This window comes from Vicugna pacos, chromosome 7 (assembly GCF_048564905.1).
Source record: "Vicugna pacos chromosome 7, VicPac4, whole genome shotgun sequence".
NCBI classification, from domain to species: Eukaryota; Metazoa; Chordata; class Mammalia; order Artiodactyla; family Camelidae; genus Vicugna; species Vicugna pacos.
In genome coordinates, this window is record NC_132993.1 from 63,105,353 (window position 1) to 63,123,308 (window position 17,956).

General features: G+C 32.7%; 1 protein-coding gene across 10 annotated transcripts in view; it reads right to left on the bottom strand.

Moving 5' to 3' along the window:
* AKAP9 (A-kinase anchoring protein 9) overlaps positions 1-17,956 on the bottom strand; it is a 139,203-nt gene that overhangs the window by 23,286 nt on the left and 97,961 nt on the right. For 9 of the 10 annotated variants that reach the window (XM_072964997.1, XM_072965004.1, XM_072965003.1 and 6 more), the window contains 13 exons: positions 17,270-17,482; positions 14,480-14,712; positions 13,422-13,541; positions 11,661-11,837; positions 10,882-10,986; positions 6,680-6,832; positions 6,145-6,324; positions 3,755-4,831; positions 2,500-2,640; positions 1,513-2,001; positions 1,047-1,110; positions 836-957; positions 51-242 (listed from right to left, as the gene is read on the bottom strand). In XM_072964997.1, the coding sequence (XP_072821098.1) occupies positions 51-242; positions 836-957; positions 1,047-1,110; positions 1,513-2,001; positions 2,500-2,640; positions 3,755-4,831; positions 6,145-6,324; positions 6,680-6,832; positions 10,882-10,986; positions 11,661-11,837; positions 13,422-13,541; positions 14,480-14,712; positions 17,270-17,482 (3,266 nt within the window). The remainder of the gene's footprint in view (positions 1-50; positions 243-835; positions 958-1,046; positions 1,111-1,512; positions 2,002-2,499; positions 2,641-3,754; positions 4,832-6,144; positions 6,325-6,679; positions 6,833-10,881; positions 10,987-11,660; positions 11,838-13,421; positions 13,542-14,479; positions 14,713-17,269; positions 17,483-17,956) is intronic. The other variant, XM_072965005.1, reaches the window with a different exon arrangement.

Sequence of the window (17,956 nt, forward strand, 5' to 3'; positions counted from 1 at the left end):
TTGATAAAAATCATATAAAACTATTTTGATGCATAATATTCTTTGAGTACCTCGGCTTCTCTCTGCACTTGCATTTTGGTAATTAAATCCTTAAGCGATGAGATTGTACTAAGGTAAGCTCTTCTCTCTTCTAGCCAAGATTCTGAAACTTGCTGAACAGAATGGTCCTCTCCGTCACTATAGGGAGACTCAGTGAGAGAGAGCACCTGCATGCCTTCATTATGGACAGCTCTCAGTAATCCCTGGAAACCATAACCCAAAAGACAAAATTATGAAATTTTCTTCAAAGATTGCAAAGTCAGACAAAGGAAAACAAATAAATTTTAAGATAGCTTTATCCCAGTCGGACTGACTTAGAAAAGCCACTACAGAAAGGAAACATCAGATTACCATTGCTGAACGCCTTCTTCCTGTGGCGGGGTAAGCCAATCCCAAAAGACGGCCTATGACTCTGTGTAGCTCTCATCTCTAAGTTCCTTTTATTTATCTAATGTGCTCTTCTTGGATTTAATTTAATGGCACTAATTTGACCAAAAGGAATATATAGGAGATACACTGTAGTTTTTGAGACTGCTTGAATAATTTTGGCAAACAAAAATAGTAGGAATATAAGTTATTAAAAAAATTTATAAAATAATTAAGTACCTTGTACTTTATCACCCACAAAATTTGGAAATATAAGTAGAACTCCAAGGTTCCTTCTAGCTATACAATTCTCTCTTCAGAGAGGATCTTACTACAGTAAGTTCTTCTAAGGTAACTTGTAATGTACTACTATGTTCAATACAGAAACCACACTGGCTAAGTTTTATGGAAAGAAGTATGTCTTTTGTACCTTTATCTTCTTTGGAAATGAATCTGTTGAACTTTCACCTTCTTCTCCTCGGCTTTCTGATGCTGTGTCAAATCCCTGACTTTGTGTAAGATAAATTCCCTGACCCCAGTCTGATCCAGAATCTAAAATAAAGAAGACACCACTGACTATTAAAGAGAAACAAACTCTTTTTAAACAAGTACTACACAGTTTCCAGGAATTTATAACTTACCACTGGAACATATTTCTCTAGTTTGGTAAGCATCAGAATGTGTTAATTCAGGAACTGAGGATCCCTAATTGGAGAAAACAAATAAAAAATAATTTTTTTGCTTTGATAATAGGGTTCAATGAATAGTTTTGTTCTTTTCTAATGCTGTCCAAAAAACCCCCACAATTAAATATGTCACACATTTCATAATTAATGAAACTATCCATGCTTTATAAAAAGTCTAATTTTTTTCTTCATGGATATTATCATAATGAGACATTAATAAATTAAAAAATGGTAACATCAGGTTGTAAATCTGCACAGGAACTCTGTGGAATATTATTATCTGACTCTATACAATGGAAAGATTTTAAGCTGTAATTTTATCATAAGGAAGAGATTGCCCCAAATTTCTGTCTTAAAAACACAGAATTTTGAAAAAAAATCATGGAATGTCGAAAAAATACGTATTATGAAAACCAAATACCTCTTTAGATCTCAGACACTGTATCACTGACTTCAAGGCACCACATTCCTCTGTCAGTAACTGAACAGCAACATAGTGATCCCTCTTTAAGGTTTCAGTTTCTGAAATATGTCTGGATTCCATATCCAGAATTTCAGCAGCATGTAGTTCTTGCATCTGCTCAATTTTTTCGGTAAACTGATTAATTATTTCAGTGACTTCTTCTGATGAGCATTTACTCCGTAAATCAATTTGGATTCCTGTATTTCTAACAAGAATTTGTGGAGTCTGACTGCTGCTATGGACCATGAGAGTCCCACCTGTCTGGGATGCGGAGCTTTTATCCACTTTTATAGGAAGTGGCTCTAATATGCAGACCTTTCTGTTTTCTTGTACCTCAGTATTATCTTCCTTTTCTAAGAAGCAGGATAATTTCTCTTCTGCCTTTGTGAGTTGATCCCTAACTTCGTATAAATCCTTCTGGAGAAATGCCATATTTGTTTCTTTTACCTAAAAACATAATGAATAGAACAGTAGGACATTCAGTTAAAAATATCACATATAGAATTTAGGATACAGAGGGCAGTATAATTCATGCTAGTATGTTCACTTTCCTCAGAATAACAGGAAAAATATTTCAGGAATGCTCACAGTTTTCATACGTTATGTATTTGTGTATGTATGTGTGTGTGTAGATACAGATTACCATAGAAGTGAAATCATTTTATCAGCCTCTAATTTTGGTTCTTAGAGGATATACAATTCTCTGTAACACCTGTCTTTCTCCTCCTTCATTAAAGATTAAAAGCATCTCCCTGACAAAAAATTCCAAGGAAAACTAAGCAAGAAAGGTGATAGTAAGATGGTGAAAATTTCACCAAATTCACAGATTTTTTTCTAGCTGTGAAGTGACAGATCTGGGTTTGTTTTCAAAGAAGAGAATACACTCTGAAATGAAGTTAAGATAGGTAAAAATAACTGAATTAGGGGCTATGTTACTTATTTTACCAAAAGCTCTTCTTGAAGTTTTTCTGCTATCTCTTTAAAACTGGCAAGTTCTTCATTGGTAGCTGCTGACTCAGCTCTCAGAGCTTCAAGTTGACCAAAAAATCCACTTTCTTCACTGGTATGAATCAATTCAGTAGTTGTCTGAATGGCAGTGGAAAACATGAACACATCATTTTCAAAAAACAAAGACAAGTTCAAGCCATTTGTACATTCTAATAAAGTTTTGCAGGAATGACTGCCTAGTAGATAAAGGGGCTTAGAATGATCCATGTTCTTTCAACAAATAGGGAAACTTCTTTGAAACCATCATTCTAAAGTCTTGAGACAGTGAGAAAAGAATGATTTTCTGGGAATGAGAAGTAAAGTATGTCATCAAATATATACCCTAAAATTTTATAATTAATGAAGATTTTTTTTGTTACCATTCAAAACATTTTCATACTTATATCACTTTCCTCAAAAGCTACCAGATTTTACTAAGATATTTCTTAGAAGTTTTACATATTTGGAAAGTCACATTACAATTTTAAATATTATTTACAGTAATTTATATAGTTTCAGTGAGCTAGGAGGAAAAAGTATAGTAAATGGAAAGATTATTCTTTGTGAAATACATATTTATAGAATCCTGATATATTAGTTAATCTTCTGGTGTTCAGATAAGACTACACATTCACTATCCAAATTATAAATGTATGAAGTGAGAATCTGAAAATTAAAGTCTTTTCACATCTGTCTTATGCTAAGAAATAACTGCAATCTCAGATCTTTAAGTAGACTTGCAAAGATGAAATATAAATTTTTCCTAGGAAAGGATGAAATCTATTATCATATACAAAATCTGCCAAAATTAATGACTTATCATTCATACATTAGAACACTAACATATTTTGATATTTTTCATTATTTAAAAGGTGACCGTATAACATGCATATTGGAGAAAAAGGAAAAAAGCCAAACAAGTTTCAGAGGACATTTGCTGAACTTAACATTTCTAAGTCTCTTCTGACTGTTCTACCTAATGATTATTCTAGTGAAATAAATTAAGTGATTTGAAGACTTCAAAATATAGTTTGTAGCCATTTTTCTGGTGATAATAATATGATTGTACAGAATTTTTATAAGAACCATTTACATACAAATTGCTAGATGTAAAAAAATCATTATTTAATTTAGTAAATTAGTAGTCAGTTTAAGGAACAAAATAAAAGTGTTTCTTAGGGTATTTAAGTGAAAAAATCAAATACAAACTAACCTTAAGAACTTCAAAATCTCCTTCAGGGCATCTTTTCCTTTCTTTGCCTCTCTGTTTTTTCTCACTTTCCTCCAATAGCTTCTGTAGTTCTAGCAGCTTCTTTTCTCTTTCCAAAGCATTTTTCTCTGCAATTTCTACCTGTTCTTTTTCTAAAATTAAACTAGTCTGCATTTCAACCATCTGGCTTTCTAATTCTGATATTCTTAAGGTTAATGCTGACACATATGACTCCATCTCATTTTCTGTTAGTTGATTTAAATTCTGCATATTTCTTCTTTCAAGTTCTGATGAAATTGCTTGTTTATCTTGACAGAATTTTGCATACTCCTTAACTGCTTCAAGTTGGACTTGACTCACAAGAGCAGCCGCAATCTTTTCCTCAAGTATATTTTGTAGGTTTACAATCTTCTTTTTAAGCATTTCTATTTCAGACTGGCCTTGCTCTTGCATATCCTTTATTTGTCTATGACACTGGGTAAGTTCTAAGTCCTTTGCACTCACAGTGCTCTCAAGTTGTAGCACCTTTGTTTTCAAACTGCTTATGGAAACTTTGCTGTTTTCTTCAAAAGATCTGAGGTAAGTCTGATTTTCTAGGGGTTTAAGAGAATCCTCAGTAAGGACTACTTCTAGCTCAGGTTTGTTTTTGCTCAGATCATCTGTAGCCATGTTAATACTTTGCTCTGGTATACTAAGGATTTTTCCTATACTTTCACGTTCTCTCTTTAAACTGTGTAATTCTTGCATTAGCTGGTTCATTTTAACATTGGTTTCTTTAAGTACATTCTTTGTAAAGGCCATTTCTTCATTAGTAGTTTCTACTTGCTTCTCCAAGGCCAGTTTTTCAGCTATTACCATATCCAATTGATGTTCTGAACTATCTGCTTCTTCAGGGAGAGAACTAGCATCCACTGATGTCTTCTGTTCAATATTTGCCAATTCCTGTTGAAGTTTTTCAATCACTTCATTGAGCTGCTCAATTTCTTCTTCTGTATTTTTCTTCACACGTTCCTGATCACTCATTAAACACTCTATTTGCGTTTCGAGATCCCTTATCAGTTCATTTTTTTCTTCGATAACCTATTAGTTAATGAAAAAAGTAACGCATAATCAATATGTATTTATATTTTGGGAATTTTATTTCATTTTAGGACAAGATCTTAAAGGGTTGATCATACACACAAAAATTAACTTCTCAAATATACTTCTCAGACATACTAAATCCTTCTTCATGTCAAACAAGGACCTTACTTAGAACTTCATTCAGAAAGTCATTAAATACAGTGATTTATACTTCCAGTATATGATTTCCTATAGGGAAAATAGTCAATACCAATATATTCTAATTGAAAAGGAAGATGTATTGAAATAAACCAATCCATAACAGATAGTGCCCAAATGTCATTATCTTATTTAACTCATACTAAATAGAAGAACTTTTAACAGATTTGGTTAGAATGAGATGATGAAATCTGAGTCACCAGAGACCCTCTATAAAACATCAAAAATCTTTGGCAATATTAGGAGGAGATAAAAATACACATAGCTTGTTAAACCAATGTGTCTTAATAAATTAAAGTTACTCGGTAAAAGAGAATTAAGGTTTTATTTGGTTTTTACATTAAAGGTGAAACTGAAAAACATCATTTTGCCACTATGGAAAACAGCATAGATGTTCCTTAAAAAAGTGAAAACAGAGCTACCAAGTGATCCAGCAATCCCACTCCTGGGCATAGATCCTCAAAAGATGAAAATTCTAATTTGAAAAGATACATGTACCCCAATGTCCACAGCAGCACTATAACAGCCAAGACATGGAAACAACCTAAGTGCCCATCAACAGAAGACTGATTTAAGATATGATTCCACATACATATACAATAGAATATTATTTAACCATAAAAAAGAATGAAATACTGCCATGTGCAGCAACATGGATGGACCTAGAGAATATATACTAAGAGTGAGGTAAGTCAGACAGAGAACGACAAATATTATACGACATTACTGATATGTGGAATCTAAAAAATAATATAAATGAATTCATATACAAAACAGAAATAGACTCACAGACAGAGAGAAGAAATCAGTGGTAGCCAAAGAAGAAAGGAAGTGAGGGAGGGATAAATTGGGAGTGTAGGATTAACTGATACAAACTACTATACATAAAATACATAAACAACAAGGAGTTACTGTATAACACAGAGAACTATGTTCAATATCTTGTAATAACCTATAATGGAAAATAATCTGAAAGAAAAATAAATATAACTGGACCACCTTGCTGTACACTTGAAAGTAACACAATATTGTAAATCAACCACACTTCAATAAAAAAAGTAAAATTCTAGCTTAAATAATTTCATGTAATAATCAATTTTAAATTAGTATACCTTGTTATCTATTGTAATTTTAAGTTGATGCTGAAGTTTTGTAATTTGCTCATTCAATCGGTCAATTTCTACCTCTTTTTCCTGCATTGTTTGAGCAAATTTGCCAAACAGTACATGCTGGTCTTGAGTAGAGACAGTATCAGATTCCTTTATGGCAAATCCCAGTTTCTCCATTTCATCCTAGGGACAAAAATAACCATCCCACTTGAATAGAGCATTACATGTGATTTTTGGAACATTCTTTCAATTAACTCTTACTCAAGCTATAGTGCCCAAAATGTACAAATGGAAAAAATCAGAGATATCACCAGTAGTTCTTAAAATGCTTTGATAAAGGTCTCCAAATTTTTTCATTTGTGATGAATTCAAATATTTATGTTGCGTTTAAGGTAAATTCTATGCAATTCTATTTGCAGCTAGTGTTCCTCTGGTTAAGTATTATTTAGCAGCTGGATTTAGCAAGTGCTTAATACTACAGCTACACAAGAGAAAAACAATGAATTATTTAGAGGCAAAGTTTTTCTTAACTAATTACCTTAAATAATTTGTTTTCTTGTTCAAGTTCTTGTAGGCGAGTAGTAGATTCCTTTTTCTGTATTTCTAATTGCATGTGTAGTTGCTGGACTTCTTCATTCTTATTTTCCAGTTCTTCTCTGAACTGTTCTAACTGTTCTTCCAAGTTTGTGATCTTTGATACAAAAATTATGAAATGGAAAGAGAAAAACCTGTTTACACAAATGTGTATTTGTCAAGCAAGATGAAGAGTGCTTTACTGGTTCTATAATGTATATGCTTAAAACACGTGAGCCATGAGAATAAAGGAAAGGGATTTCTCTAAGCCACACTGTGCTTCCTAGACATTTTCAAACTGAACACCTTTAAACCATCAAGCCCAAAGCAAAGAGGAGACCTTTGGAGGAAGGATACAAGGGGCCATTTCCTACCTAAAATTTTTCCTCTGGTAAAGCAGAAAAGAGCCATGGAAAGAAGGGTAAGAGTCTACATTTAAAATCTTATTTTACATTGAATTTAGTTGCTATCAGAAAGGCTTGAGAAAGCTGTAGAATTAAGCCACCAAGTGAGACTAGCTCACTTTAGTTCATATTAATAATTAACCCAATGAAAGGTGTGGCGGCCATGTGTCTCCATGGAGCAGAAGGGAACGGGGGCAGACAAAGACCATGAGATCCTTAGATCTGAAATACAGAAACTTAAAGAGTAACTTATTAAAACCATTTTAGGAGACAATTAGAGGGCTGCCATATGTAGGACAATTGAAATTAAGCTCATTTCTGAGCACAGATTAAAGGAAAAAGTGGCTCTTTGATGATTATAAAGAGACTAAAACTAATGATGAATATTAAGAGCTAGTTATTGTTATATTTAAAAAACTGGGTTTGACCGAGGACAGGAACATTTAACTCAGTGCTTTGTAGCTTCTCAATACATTTTTAATGAATTACTTTTCAAATGTGTAATTTACCTGATGATCAAAACTGCTGCATTAAAAGCAACCTGAGATACAAGAGCAACATTTAGTGGCAGGTGGCTCAGAAAGCACCTATAAATCATTTATTACCTCAGAACTTGAAAGAGAGCATTTTCTGATTATACACCGACACGTAATCACAATCATTTTTTGGCATTAGCAAGGCAAAGACTTTCAAAATCATTTAGCCTAATATTTCTTTAACAGAAACGGTACTGATACTAAAAATAACAGCTATCATTTATAGACAATTAACTGCTAAGTACTGCATATGATGCTTTATATGTATTATTATTTTTTAATAACAACAACTTTAGGAAATCTTTACTAGGATTATCCTCATATCACAAATGAGGGAAATGAGGAAGGGAGTCACTGAGAAAAGAGTACTTCATCCTATAGTCACAAGGCTAGTTATGTGGAAGTCAGCCCTTGAACCTCAGGAATTTACCCTCTGGAACCTTACATTAACTATCATTTATCCTGCTTCTAATAACTAATGTCTAAGACTTATATTTAAATTACTTTCTGTAACACTGGTATTACACTCAGTAGGCACACCTTAAATATATTTAGTAGTTGTGCATATATAATTATCAAGTTAATTTGTTGAAAACTGTGATGATTATGTCATCTTCAAAGTTATGTAATATAATGGTGTTTACACTTATCCTTATTTTCTACAACTACTTTTGATGAAGAAGGCATTATTTCAACAAATACATAGATACCTAAGCTTAAAATTGCTGCCCAGCCTCACCTGATATTTACTTTCTTTTTTGATACAACAGTTTATGCTCAAATTCTTAGCCTTGATATTCAAGGTGTGGTCCCTGGAGCAGAACTGAAAACATGTTAGAAATGCAGATTCTCAAGCCCCAACCTAGACCAACTGAATCAAATTCTTCATTTTTAACAAGATCCCCGGGTGATTCATATGCACAAAGACTGAGAAGCACTGGTCGCAAGCACTAACATTCCTGTTGTAAGCAGTTGAACTTGAGGCCTCAAAACAGAGGCTTCAATTCCCAAAATGACACTGTAGGGCATTCTTTCCTCTTTTTTAGCCAAACTTTAGTTTCAGTCCTAGCTGTCTTATTACTGAGTCTATGACAACCAAAAACCAGAAAAATGTTATTAAGGTTTAAAAACAAAATGGCAGCTTTCTGATTTAAACTTGTTTAATTTAGCTACCAAATGATATCTAGACTGGATTACATTAATTTGCACCTACCTGTGTTTTCTTACTAAGTACTCTCACCTCTTTCAAATGTGTGTGTATAAATCTCCTAGTTTCTAGACAGTAGATTCCTTGAAGGCCAGAGCTAGTTTTACAATTGGACAGTGGTGGTCTACACACAGGAGGTTCAATAAATGTTGAATGACAGTCTGTAACACGTCTCACAAAAAAGCAAAACATGCTGGGATGCTTTGGCAGTCTAGTATCACAAGGCTCCAGAATCAGAGAAATCGAGGAGGAATTCTTGCTCAACCAATTACTATGTGACATTAGCAAATTACTTAACCTCCCTTAAGACTCAGTTTACTCATCAATAGAATCTATCCTCAGGGAGAGTATAAGGACTGATGACATAAGGCACTGAAAATACTTAGCACTTTCTAGTACAGACTTCAACAGAGTTATTATTTATTACTGCGATTTGTAAGCTAGGTCTCATTAGCTCAACAGAGAGCTGAAATCTATTGCAGGCATCTTTTTCTTAAAGAACTTTTTCCTTCTGTTTCTCTCCACATTAATCTCCTCTTATCATCCTGAGACTCTTATCTTTTAAGGTTTTCTTCTCTTTCTATTCATCCTGCATTTCTAAACACTGTAGTAAACTTACTTTTACACATATTTAGGCTATGACAGAAATAGGAAGTATCTCAAATATAATGAGACACACCTGATATTTATGCTCTGTCAGATATCTGAAAACATTTGCCTAGTGCAAGACAGAATGTTTAAGAAGTTATTTTCATTATGAGATATGTTTCAACTTTACATTCTTGTCTTTCATTCTCCAGTTACTGAGTGAGTTCTGACAGAGTACTTGTCACCGTAATTAAAAACTAGTAGACCAAGATCAGCTGTCAGTTTAATCCTTTACTTGTTCAACATTCTGGCTCTGTTTCATCTAAAAACTGGGAGTTGGTTGACAGAAGCTCTCTAAGATCTCCTGTAGTTCTAACAACCATGATTCTAGGTAGAAGGTAGGCAGTTACTGGATACTTACATAAAAGAAATTAAAGTGTTAAATAGTGTTACATAAAATTCAAATAATAACAAAAGTATAAAATTATTAAACTTAATCAAATATCCATATTCAATTATCAATGCCTTTGGGCCCAGTTTTGAAGTTCCATCTCTTTAGAAAGCAGATAATTCATTTGATTATTTGTAAGGTAAATCCTTAAATGTTAATGTTTTTGAACACACAGTAGTTACATATAAACAAAAGCGTTCCCTGCCTCTCAAACAAAAACCAAAAACCAAAATAAATAGAAACCTCTTAGATAAACATTACTGAGTACTGTGTGATAGTGAGAAAATAATCCTTCTCATGGAAATGATCATTTTTTAGTCATTTATATAAATGGCTTGTTTCTCCTCTAAACTACAAGTTCCCTGAGCTATAGTTTTAGCTGAATCTGAATCACTCTATCTTTCAAAGCACTTATTAATATTTACGCACTGTTTCCATTCAATAAATATTTGTTAAAATATATCAAACGTCTTGAGAAAATTATATGGAAAGAGATAAAAATGTAATTTAAAAAATTTGAAACATTTTAGATGATATGATATAGACAGACAATGTAGAGGATACTTACATAAAAAAATAATGCTTTGGAAATAGTAGACAGTTTAAATAAAGTTGTAATTTAGTTAGGAATTGGAAATTACTACTGTTTTAAAAGTGCACTTTTTTTATGGAAGGGAAGGAACAGAAAAACATAAAAGAATTTTATATAGTTACTTTATTATTAATCTTTTATTTTAAGAACACATTTATATATATATCTTCCTCCCGTGTCAAGGCCTTCACACTGTCTCCTCTACCTGAACACTCTCCCTCATTCCAGTTTATTTGTTCAAATGTTTACAGTCTTCAGGGTCAACTTAGGCAATGAACTAAGAAACAATCTAAACTTTGGTTTTAAACCATAAATTCCATTCTGTTCAAATGACATTTTCTAAAATAATTCAAACCACACTTTGTCGTTAAAAGTAAACTCCTTATTACCTCTTTTTCCTTTCTGTCTATGGCGTCTCGCTCAGCCTGCAGTTGTACTTCTAGGGACAATTCCGCTTTAGCTTCTACTGCTCCAAACTGTTTTCGGTCCTCTACCTTTAAATATATAAGAATCTTCTCAAAAATTCAGACATTAAATCTTGATTATTCATTTTAATTGGAGAATTCTATTTCTTTTCATTCTACTTTCTTAATTGCAGCAATTCTATTTCTCCAATTAGAAGTGGATAATTTACATTAGTGAATAATTAAAAGTTACAGATATTCAGTCTTGAACGCATTTCATACAAATTCAAGCAGGAATGTTTGACAATCTTAAAATTCATTTCTCAGATAAAATGAAGGCTATCCCCGCATCTGCTCCCCTCTCACATTTCCGTATCCTTCTCTTATTCATTTTTGCCTTCTATAGCATAACAGGAATAAATCTCATTACTTCTGAGTCTGGGGTAAAGCATCTGCCTAAACTGTTGTCTATAGCTTTTCCACTTGGCTATTATTTTAGAATCACAGCCTTAGTGATGGATAAAAGGGTAATTAATTCTTCTGATTTAATTAATCTTCCTTTATCAGGACTCAGATATGCAAGCAACACTTGGAGGTAAGAATAAACAGAAATGGCTATGCCAATGAGACATAAAGATGTATACATTATGCAATAAGATCAACATAGTCAATAGCAATTTTTTATTTAAAAGAACTGATGTTCAAGTGTCTAAGTAATCTGCATTAAAACAGCTGATAAAATTAACACAAAGATAATGTCATACCTTTTGTAAAGTGTCTGCACTAATGAGTAAGGCTTGCTCCAGTTCCCTTACTCTGAACTCAAGTTTCTCAATTTCTTCATTTCGCTCCTGTATATCCCTCTGAAGCTGCTCTTTGGAGAGCAAAAGCTCACTGCACTTGTCCGTTTTTTCTTTCAGATGATTTGTTAACTGTTCAACCTAGAAATATAATAAGCAGAAACTGTAATTTTGAAAAATGTCAGCAAGTTAACACCATATCTATCCTCATTTCAAAAAGGGTATTTTTTTTGAAATTTTTGATATGAATAGCAACTATTGTTTCAAACCAAAGCAACATTTTCTGAGTTGATAAAACCAAGCAGCACTAGTAAAAGAGAAATAATATTGCTTTTACCAACCCTTTAACAAAATTTCTCTTAAGACTAAGATTTTCTCTAGCTAGGAGAAAACAATATTTAAAAAAAATTTTTTGCATTCTTTTAAACTGAAAACAATGCATTTTTGAATGTTGAATTATAAGCTCTAATGGCACAACCACATTAAAACCTAATAAAGACAGCAAGTTTGCCGAGTACTAACTTACCCTCATATATGAGATAAGATGAGTTAAAAAAATCTTTCATGGATAATACTTTTCTTTCCCCAAATGATTATAATCGATACAAATAATAATATAATGGTTCTAAATACCACAGGGATGGGAGGGGATTAGGAAACTAATATAGTCACTTGGAAAGCTTTTTCAGCCTACACATTCCACAAGTCCAGAACAGAGATGAGAATGCCTGGTGGTGAGAGGGATCTGTGCATCTTTAAAGTTTTCCTAAGTGATCTGACGTGCAGCACCATTCAAATGAATGGCTCTGTAATGGAAGTGCAAAGGAAGGATCAATAAGACAGCTTATGAAATTAGTTCTAATCAAGTGAAGAAACAAAGCTTACTTAAAAAAAAATGTAATGGTAAGAAAAAAGAATTCTACCTTATTTCAGTGAGACACTTTCAGGACATTATTTTAAAACGGCACTTATTTCTCAAAACATTAAAAGAAATGCAAGATTACCTATAATTACAGGTTCAGGGATGACAGCCACTGGGGAGAAATTTTAACAATAAAAGGTGGACTGAGATTGGGAGTAAGATCAAGGGAAAAGACCACAAAGCAGGCACAGCAAAATGGCATGATATACTGCTGTTACAGTTAGATTTTTTTTTGTTGTTCCTGAGAAAATCAGAAGCTAGGGAATCAGATCTGGCAAGGTAAGGTAAGGAGGGACTGGATCACAATGTTTTGGGAGAAAATCAAATATACATATCCCTGTTAGTTTCTTAAAGTTTCATGAATCTTCAGGTCACAATTTTAAGTTAGAAAAAAGAAAGTAAATGACAGTAAATTCTAGAGCTTAAATATTCTTTTGCATTGCAACAAATACATGGCTATTTTTCAAAAGCTAAAGATATGTTAGGGGCAAAACCAGTAACTATAAACTCTGTGGGGACTGATAATTTTTCTACTGCTCTAGTAGGCAAGGCTGTTCTACATCAGATTCCTTCTATTCAATGAAAATGTAGGTAACATTTTACTGCAATGAGTTTATTGCTATTTTATACTTCTTTGGAATTTTTAGAGTTTCAAGATCCTTCTCATATTAAAGTAGTATTTAAGTTTCTCATTTTGAAGACATATACTATACAAAGAACTCAAGTTTCTTACAATATACATCTTATTTTACACACAATATACAAATATATTGTAAAGTGGACAGTATCACTAAAATTCTTACCTCTCTAGTTTGATGTTCACTGATAGGCTGGAATCGAGGTACGACCTTAAGTTGCTGTTCTAGTTTCTGTATTTCCTGCTGGAATACATCTCTCTCGTGTTCCCTATCAATGGCTTGTTCCTGAAGTTTAATAATAATAGTAACTGAAGGAACAGTATTCACTGAAGCTATTACTTCTCTTACTTCCCTTTAATTATAGGTACAGTTTTACTTGAAGACAAACAGTTGATGACCACAGAATATCCCAAACCAGAAAGATTTAAAAAGAAAATATTCGTTGTATGGTACATAGCCTCTGTACAATTCTTCAACAAAAATTTAAGCATTTAAATATTATTTGAAGCACAACATTTTAAAAATTTTAAGCAATGTTAAATACAGAATGATACAAAAAATACTCTCCTTAAAATGTAGTTTTTGGAACAAAGAAGGAATTCCACTATTAATTTAGTCATTAAACAAAATAAGTAGAACAAACTGTTTAGCAAATCAATTTCTTTCATCTTAATCTAGGTCTTGCAGCTAAAATTATAAGATGTGTAAGAATCTGATTCTGTGATCTGTGAAGGGAACATCAGGCTTAAATAAAACCCCAAAGAAGAAAATTCAGGGAAATTAGGGATTTAACATCTTTTTGCAAGAAAGTAATGACAGCATGACAACTGTTCCAGTCCTTTACTTCCAAGGGCACATTGCTACCTGTGTGTGTATCTTTCATGGGCGAGACAGTGGTGGCGAATTAGTTCTTAGGATCCTCACCTGCTTTGGCTATTGATTAAGAAAAAGACTACAAGTTTCTTAACTATGATTCTGGAAAGGCTAACTGGTAGGGCTTATTCTTAATATGCCTGTACTACAGCTTTTAATTCTGAAAACTGCAAAATAAAAATTACTCAAATTTTTAATTGAAATGATACTTTTCAATTAATTGGTAGGTGACACATATAGATGAAAATACTAGAATTTAAGAATCTCTTCATAATTTAAAATCCACAACCTAGAATAGTAGCAAGTAGCATTCCACTGAGAAAATTAATATTCAAGTAGGGAATACTTACATCTAAAAATTTTCTCATTTTTTCCAATTGCTTTTCCAATGCTTGATTTTGCTGTCTTAAATCCATCAGTTCAGCATTTTTCTCTTGTTCCAGCTCTATAAACCTACTGACTTGTTCCTCGACATCTATTTCTAGAGCTTTCACTTGTTTTTGAAGGTCATCACGTACTTTTTCCGCTTGACATTGTACTTCTAGTTTTTCCTTCATTAGTTTTTCTGTCTCCTGTAGTAATTCTGTTTATAAATGCAAAAATATACCAAGTCAGATCACAATTAATGTTATGATAGTGAAAGCATCCATAACTTTCAAATTTTACCTTCATGAAATAGAGGAGCTGAGTTTTATTTCAAACACATGTAAAAAGTCCTCTGAATATATCAAAATAACATATTCCTATGTAAGTAAGCAAGCTATCAACAGTATTGATTAATAAAATTATACAGAACTGACAAAAAGATGTCCTGTCACTAAAAATAGTATTTTTGTGAAAAGAGCATAGCAAATGACTCCTTTTCACTGCAAGGAAAAGAGCAAAGTCTAATTAGATTCAAGCATAAAAATAACTCACTCCAGGCGAAAATCAATTCATTCCAAACCCATGAAGTCATACAAAATACACACCCAGATCAAATACTGTAAATCTTTAACAAAAGCGAGTAAGAGTTACAGAAAAGAAATTACTACAATCAGAATTTCCTATTAGTCTTACTCCTTATTAGATCTATATTCCTGAGGTAATCTTACATGCTCACATGTATGTGTATCAAGGGAAAACTGATTAGTGTGAGGGGTAGTGTGGTGTAGTGTTTAAGAGCAAAGACTGTGGGTTTACAACCTGGCTCTGCCACTTATCTCTGTGACATTTAACATGATGTCCTTCAATTTCCTTATATGTAAGCTGGGGATAGTAACAGTACTGATCTCTAAGAGTTATTGTAGGATAAAAAGAGTTAATATATGTGAAGAACAACAGTGCCTAGAGTATGGTAAGCACTGTATATGTGTTAGCTATCATTATTAATATTAATCATAATGTATATATAGCAAAGTGAAACAAATCTCTAATGAAGACAATGGAAGGAATATAATTCTAGAGTCTTCATACTAACTAGTTTGTCAACAGTGTGCTCAGGACTAGGAAGCTACAGAAAATAGCTTTCCTTTTAAAACAGTACAAATTTAGATGTTAATATAAAAGTAAATCAGCCAGAAAGTCTCTTTACTAAATTTCACTGATCCTATTGACACCATCATCTTATATACTTCCTGATTTAGAAACAGCATGTTGAAAAGTCACAGGCTACAAGAGTTTAATATATTTGTTAAAGAAAAGATTGTTTTAATAAAACAATCTTTTCTTTAAAAAAAAAAACAGAATGGTCTTAAGCTCTGTGGAAATAAGAAGATGATGTCAACCATGAATTTCAATTGTTAATTCCAAATATAAATATGTATTTTTATCACAAGAAAAGTTTTTTGGTGTTAAAGAGGAAAACTGTAAGTATGAAACACAAAAGCAAAATTAGAGATATGTTAGTTGGTAGAAAAATCCAAGGGTCATCCAATTTTTGCATTTGTGAGATTGTCACCCAAACAATGGTCATGCAATTGTATAAACACACCTGCTTCAGGTGCTGCATCAACTGCAGCATCTACTAGCCCTATTAGAGAAAAACACACACACACATACACAGAACAAAAATATAATAATTTACATGTCTTCTATTTCCTGAAACAGAATAATACACACAAACACACACAAAAAAACAGAAGTAAAAGTTGAAACCACTGATTATTATCATTGGTAACATTTTTGTTTTGTGGGGGGAGGTAATTAGGTTTATTTATTTGTTTATTTTTATATCTTATTTTATTATTATTATTATTTTTTAATGGAGGTACTGGGGATTGAACTCAGGACTCTGTGCATGCTAAGCACACACTCTACCACTGAGCTACACCCTCCCACCCCACTGGTAACATTTTGAGACCTAGCAGTTTCTTGATTATTTTACATGTCTGATAAGTATACTTTTCAAATTAAAAATTCCAACCCTAAATCTGTGTTAAACAAATGTGAGCAATCAGAAAAACTTCACCATAATGCAAAAATGTATGTGGTCTCTCTAAATTGTGCAAATTCAATTAGTGAAACTACACATTTATAATTCCTCTTCATGTGTAATACAAAAGTGACAAGATGTGATGAAAAGGATTTAAAGTTCCAGTGTTACAAAGTCTTAACCTTTATTTATTTATTTTGTTTACCAGTAAACAAACTTTAAGATGTTAACTTAATTTCTCATTTAAGAAAAGATGACTTTATTTGTAAATTTATTTATTCTTTGAAATCCTGCTTATTTTAAACTAGATGTCAGCCACTGACCTTTTCAACCTATTGTAATGCAGGTTGAAATCCACCCCAACTGCTCACAAGTGCCAGATCAGTGCTCTTGGTTAATCCAAGTATACATTTTTGCTGCTTTTCTGCAATTAAGAGAACTAAATCTCACACAGTTTACAAAATATTCTGCCTCGTTATATGTAGCTTTCTCTTTCAGTAGAGATTTGAGAGTGAAGAATTATCTTTTCCTGTTAAAATCAGCCAAAGGAAAAAGAAAAAAAATCTGATTCCACAGAGTTGGCTTATAAGACATTTACCAGTAAGGGGAATTTTCTTACAATTTTTCAAGCCCTATATAAAATACATAAATAATGGCACTGAAAGGGGAAAAAAGCCATCTTAAACTTTTAAGGAATGCTTCATATAAAATTTAAAAAAATACATACGCTGTTCAACTGGGCCTGCCTCTGCTATCATAGCTTCCTTCTGCCTGGACAGTAATTCTCTTTCTTCTTGGATCTGCTGTTGCTCTGCTTCCAATTCTTGTAACCTATTACCTGCACATAACAACTCCTGCTCAAGACGATCTATTATGTCAGTTTTTTCCTGAATTTGCCTTTCAAAAAGCATTTTTTCATCTGCATAGCCATCAATGACACCTATAAAATAAACAAGGAATGCAATTATTACGTATTTCAAATTTTACCATTAGTTTTACATAAACAATAAAAGGTATACTGCTAGCAAACTTTAAATCATTCCAACCTATCCAACATCTTGAATGAATTTGCTGCTGATGATAGGAGCAAGTATGGTATGTTCAACAGTCTTTTTTTTGTTAACCACGCTGTCTAAAAATGAAATTTCTCTTAACGTTCTAATAATAACTGTTGTGCTAATAAATAACATTATGTAGGTGTAATTCACTTTATTAAACAGATATAAACAGATAGGTTCCTGGAAAGCTTAATATAAATCAGATGCTTGTGAACTGAATCACATTTTAAATATACTAGAGAAAGCTGATATTTTAAGTGATTGTAGAAGGCCAAGACTCACAACAGCATGGTGGAATATAAACCATGGGGCTTTAGAGGCTTAAAGCCTGGAATCACCATTTAATGGTGACTTTG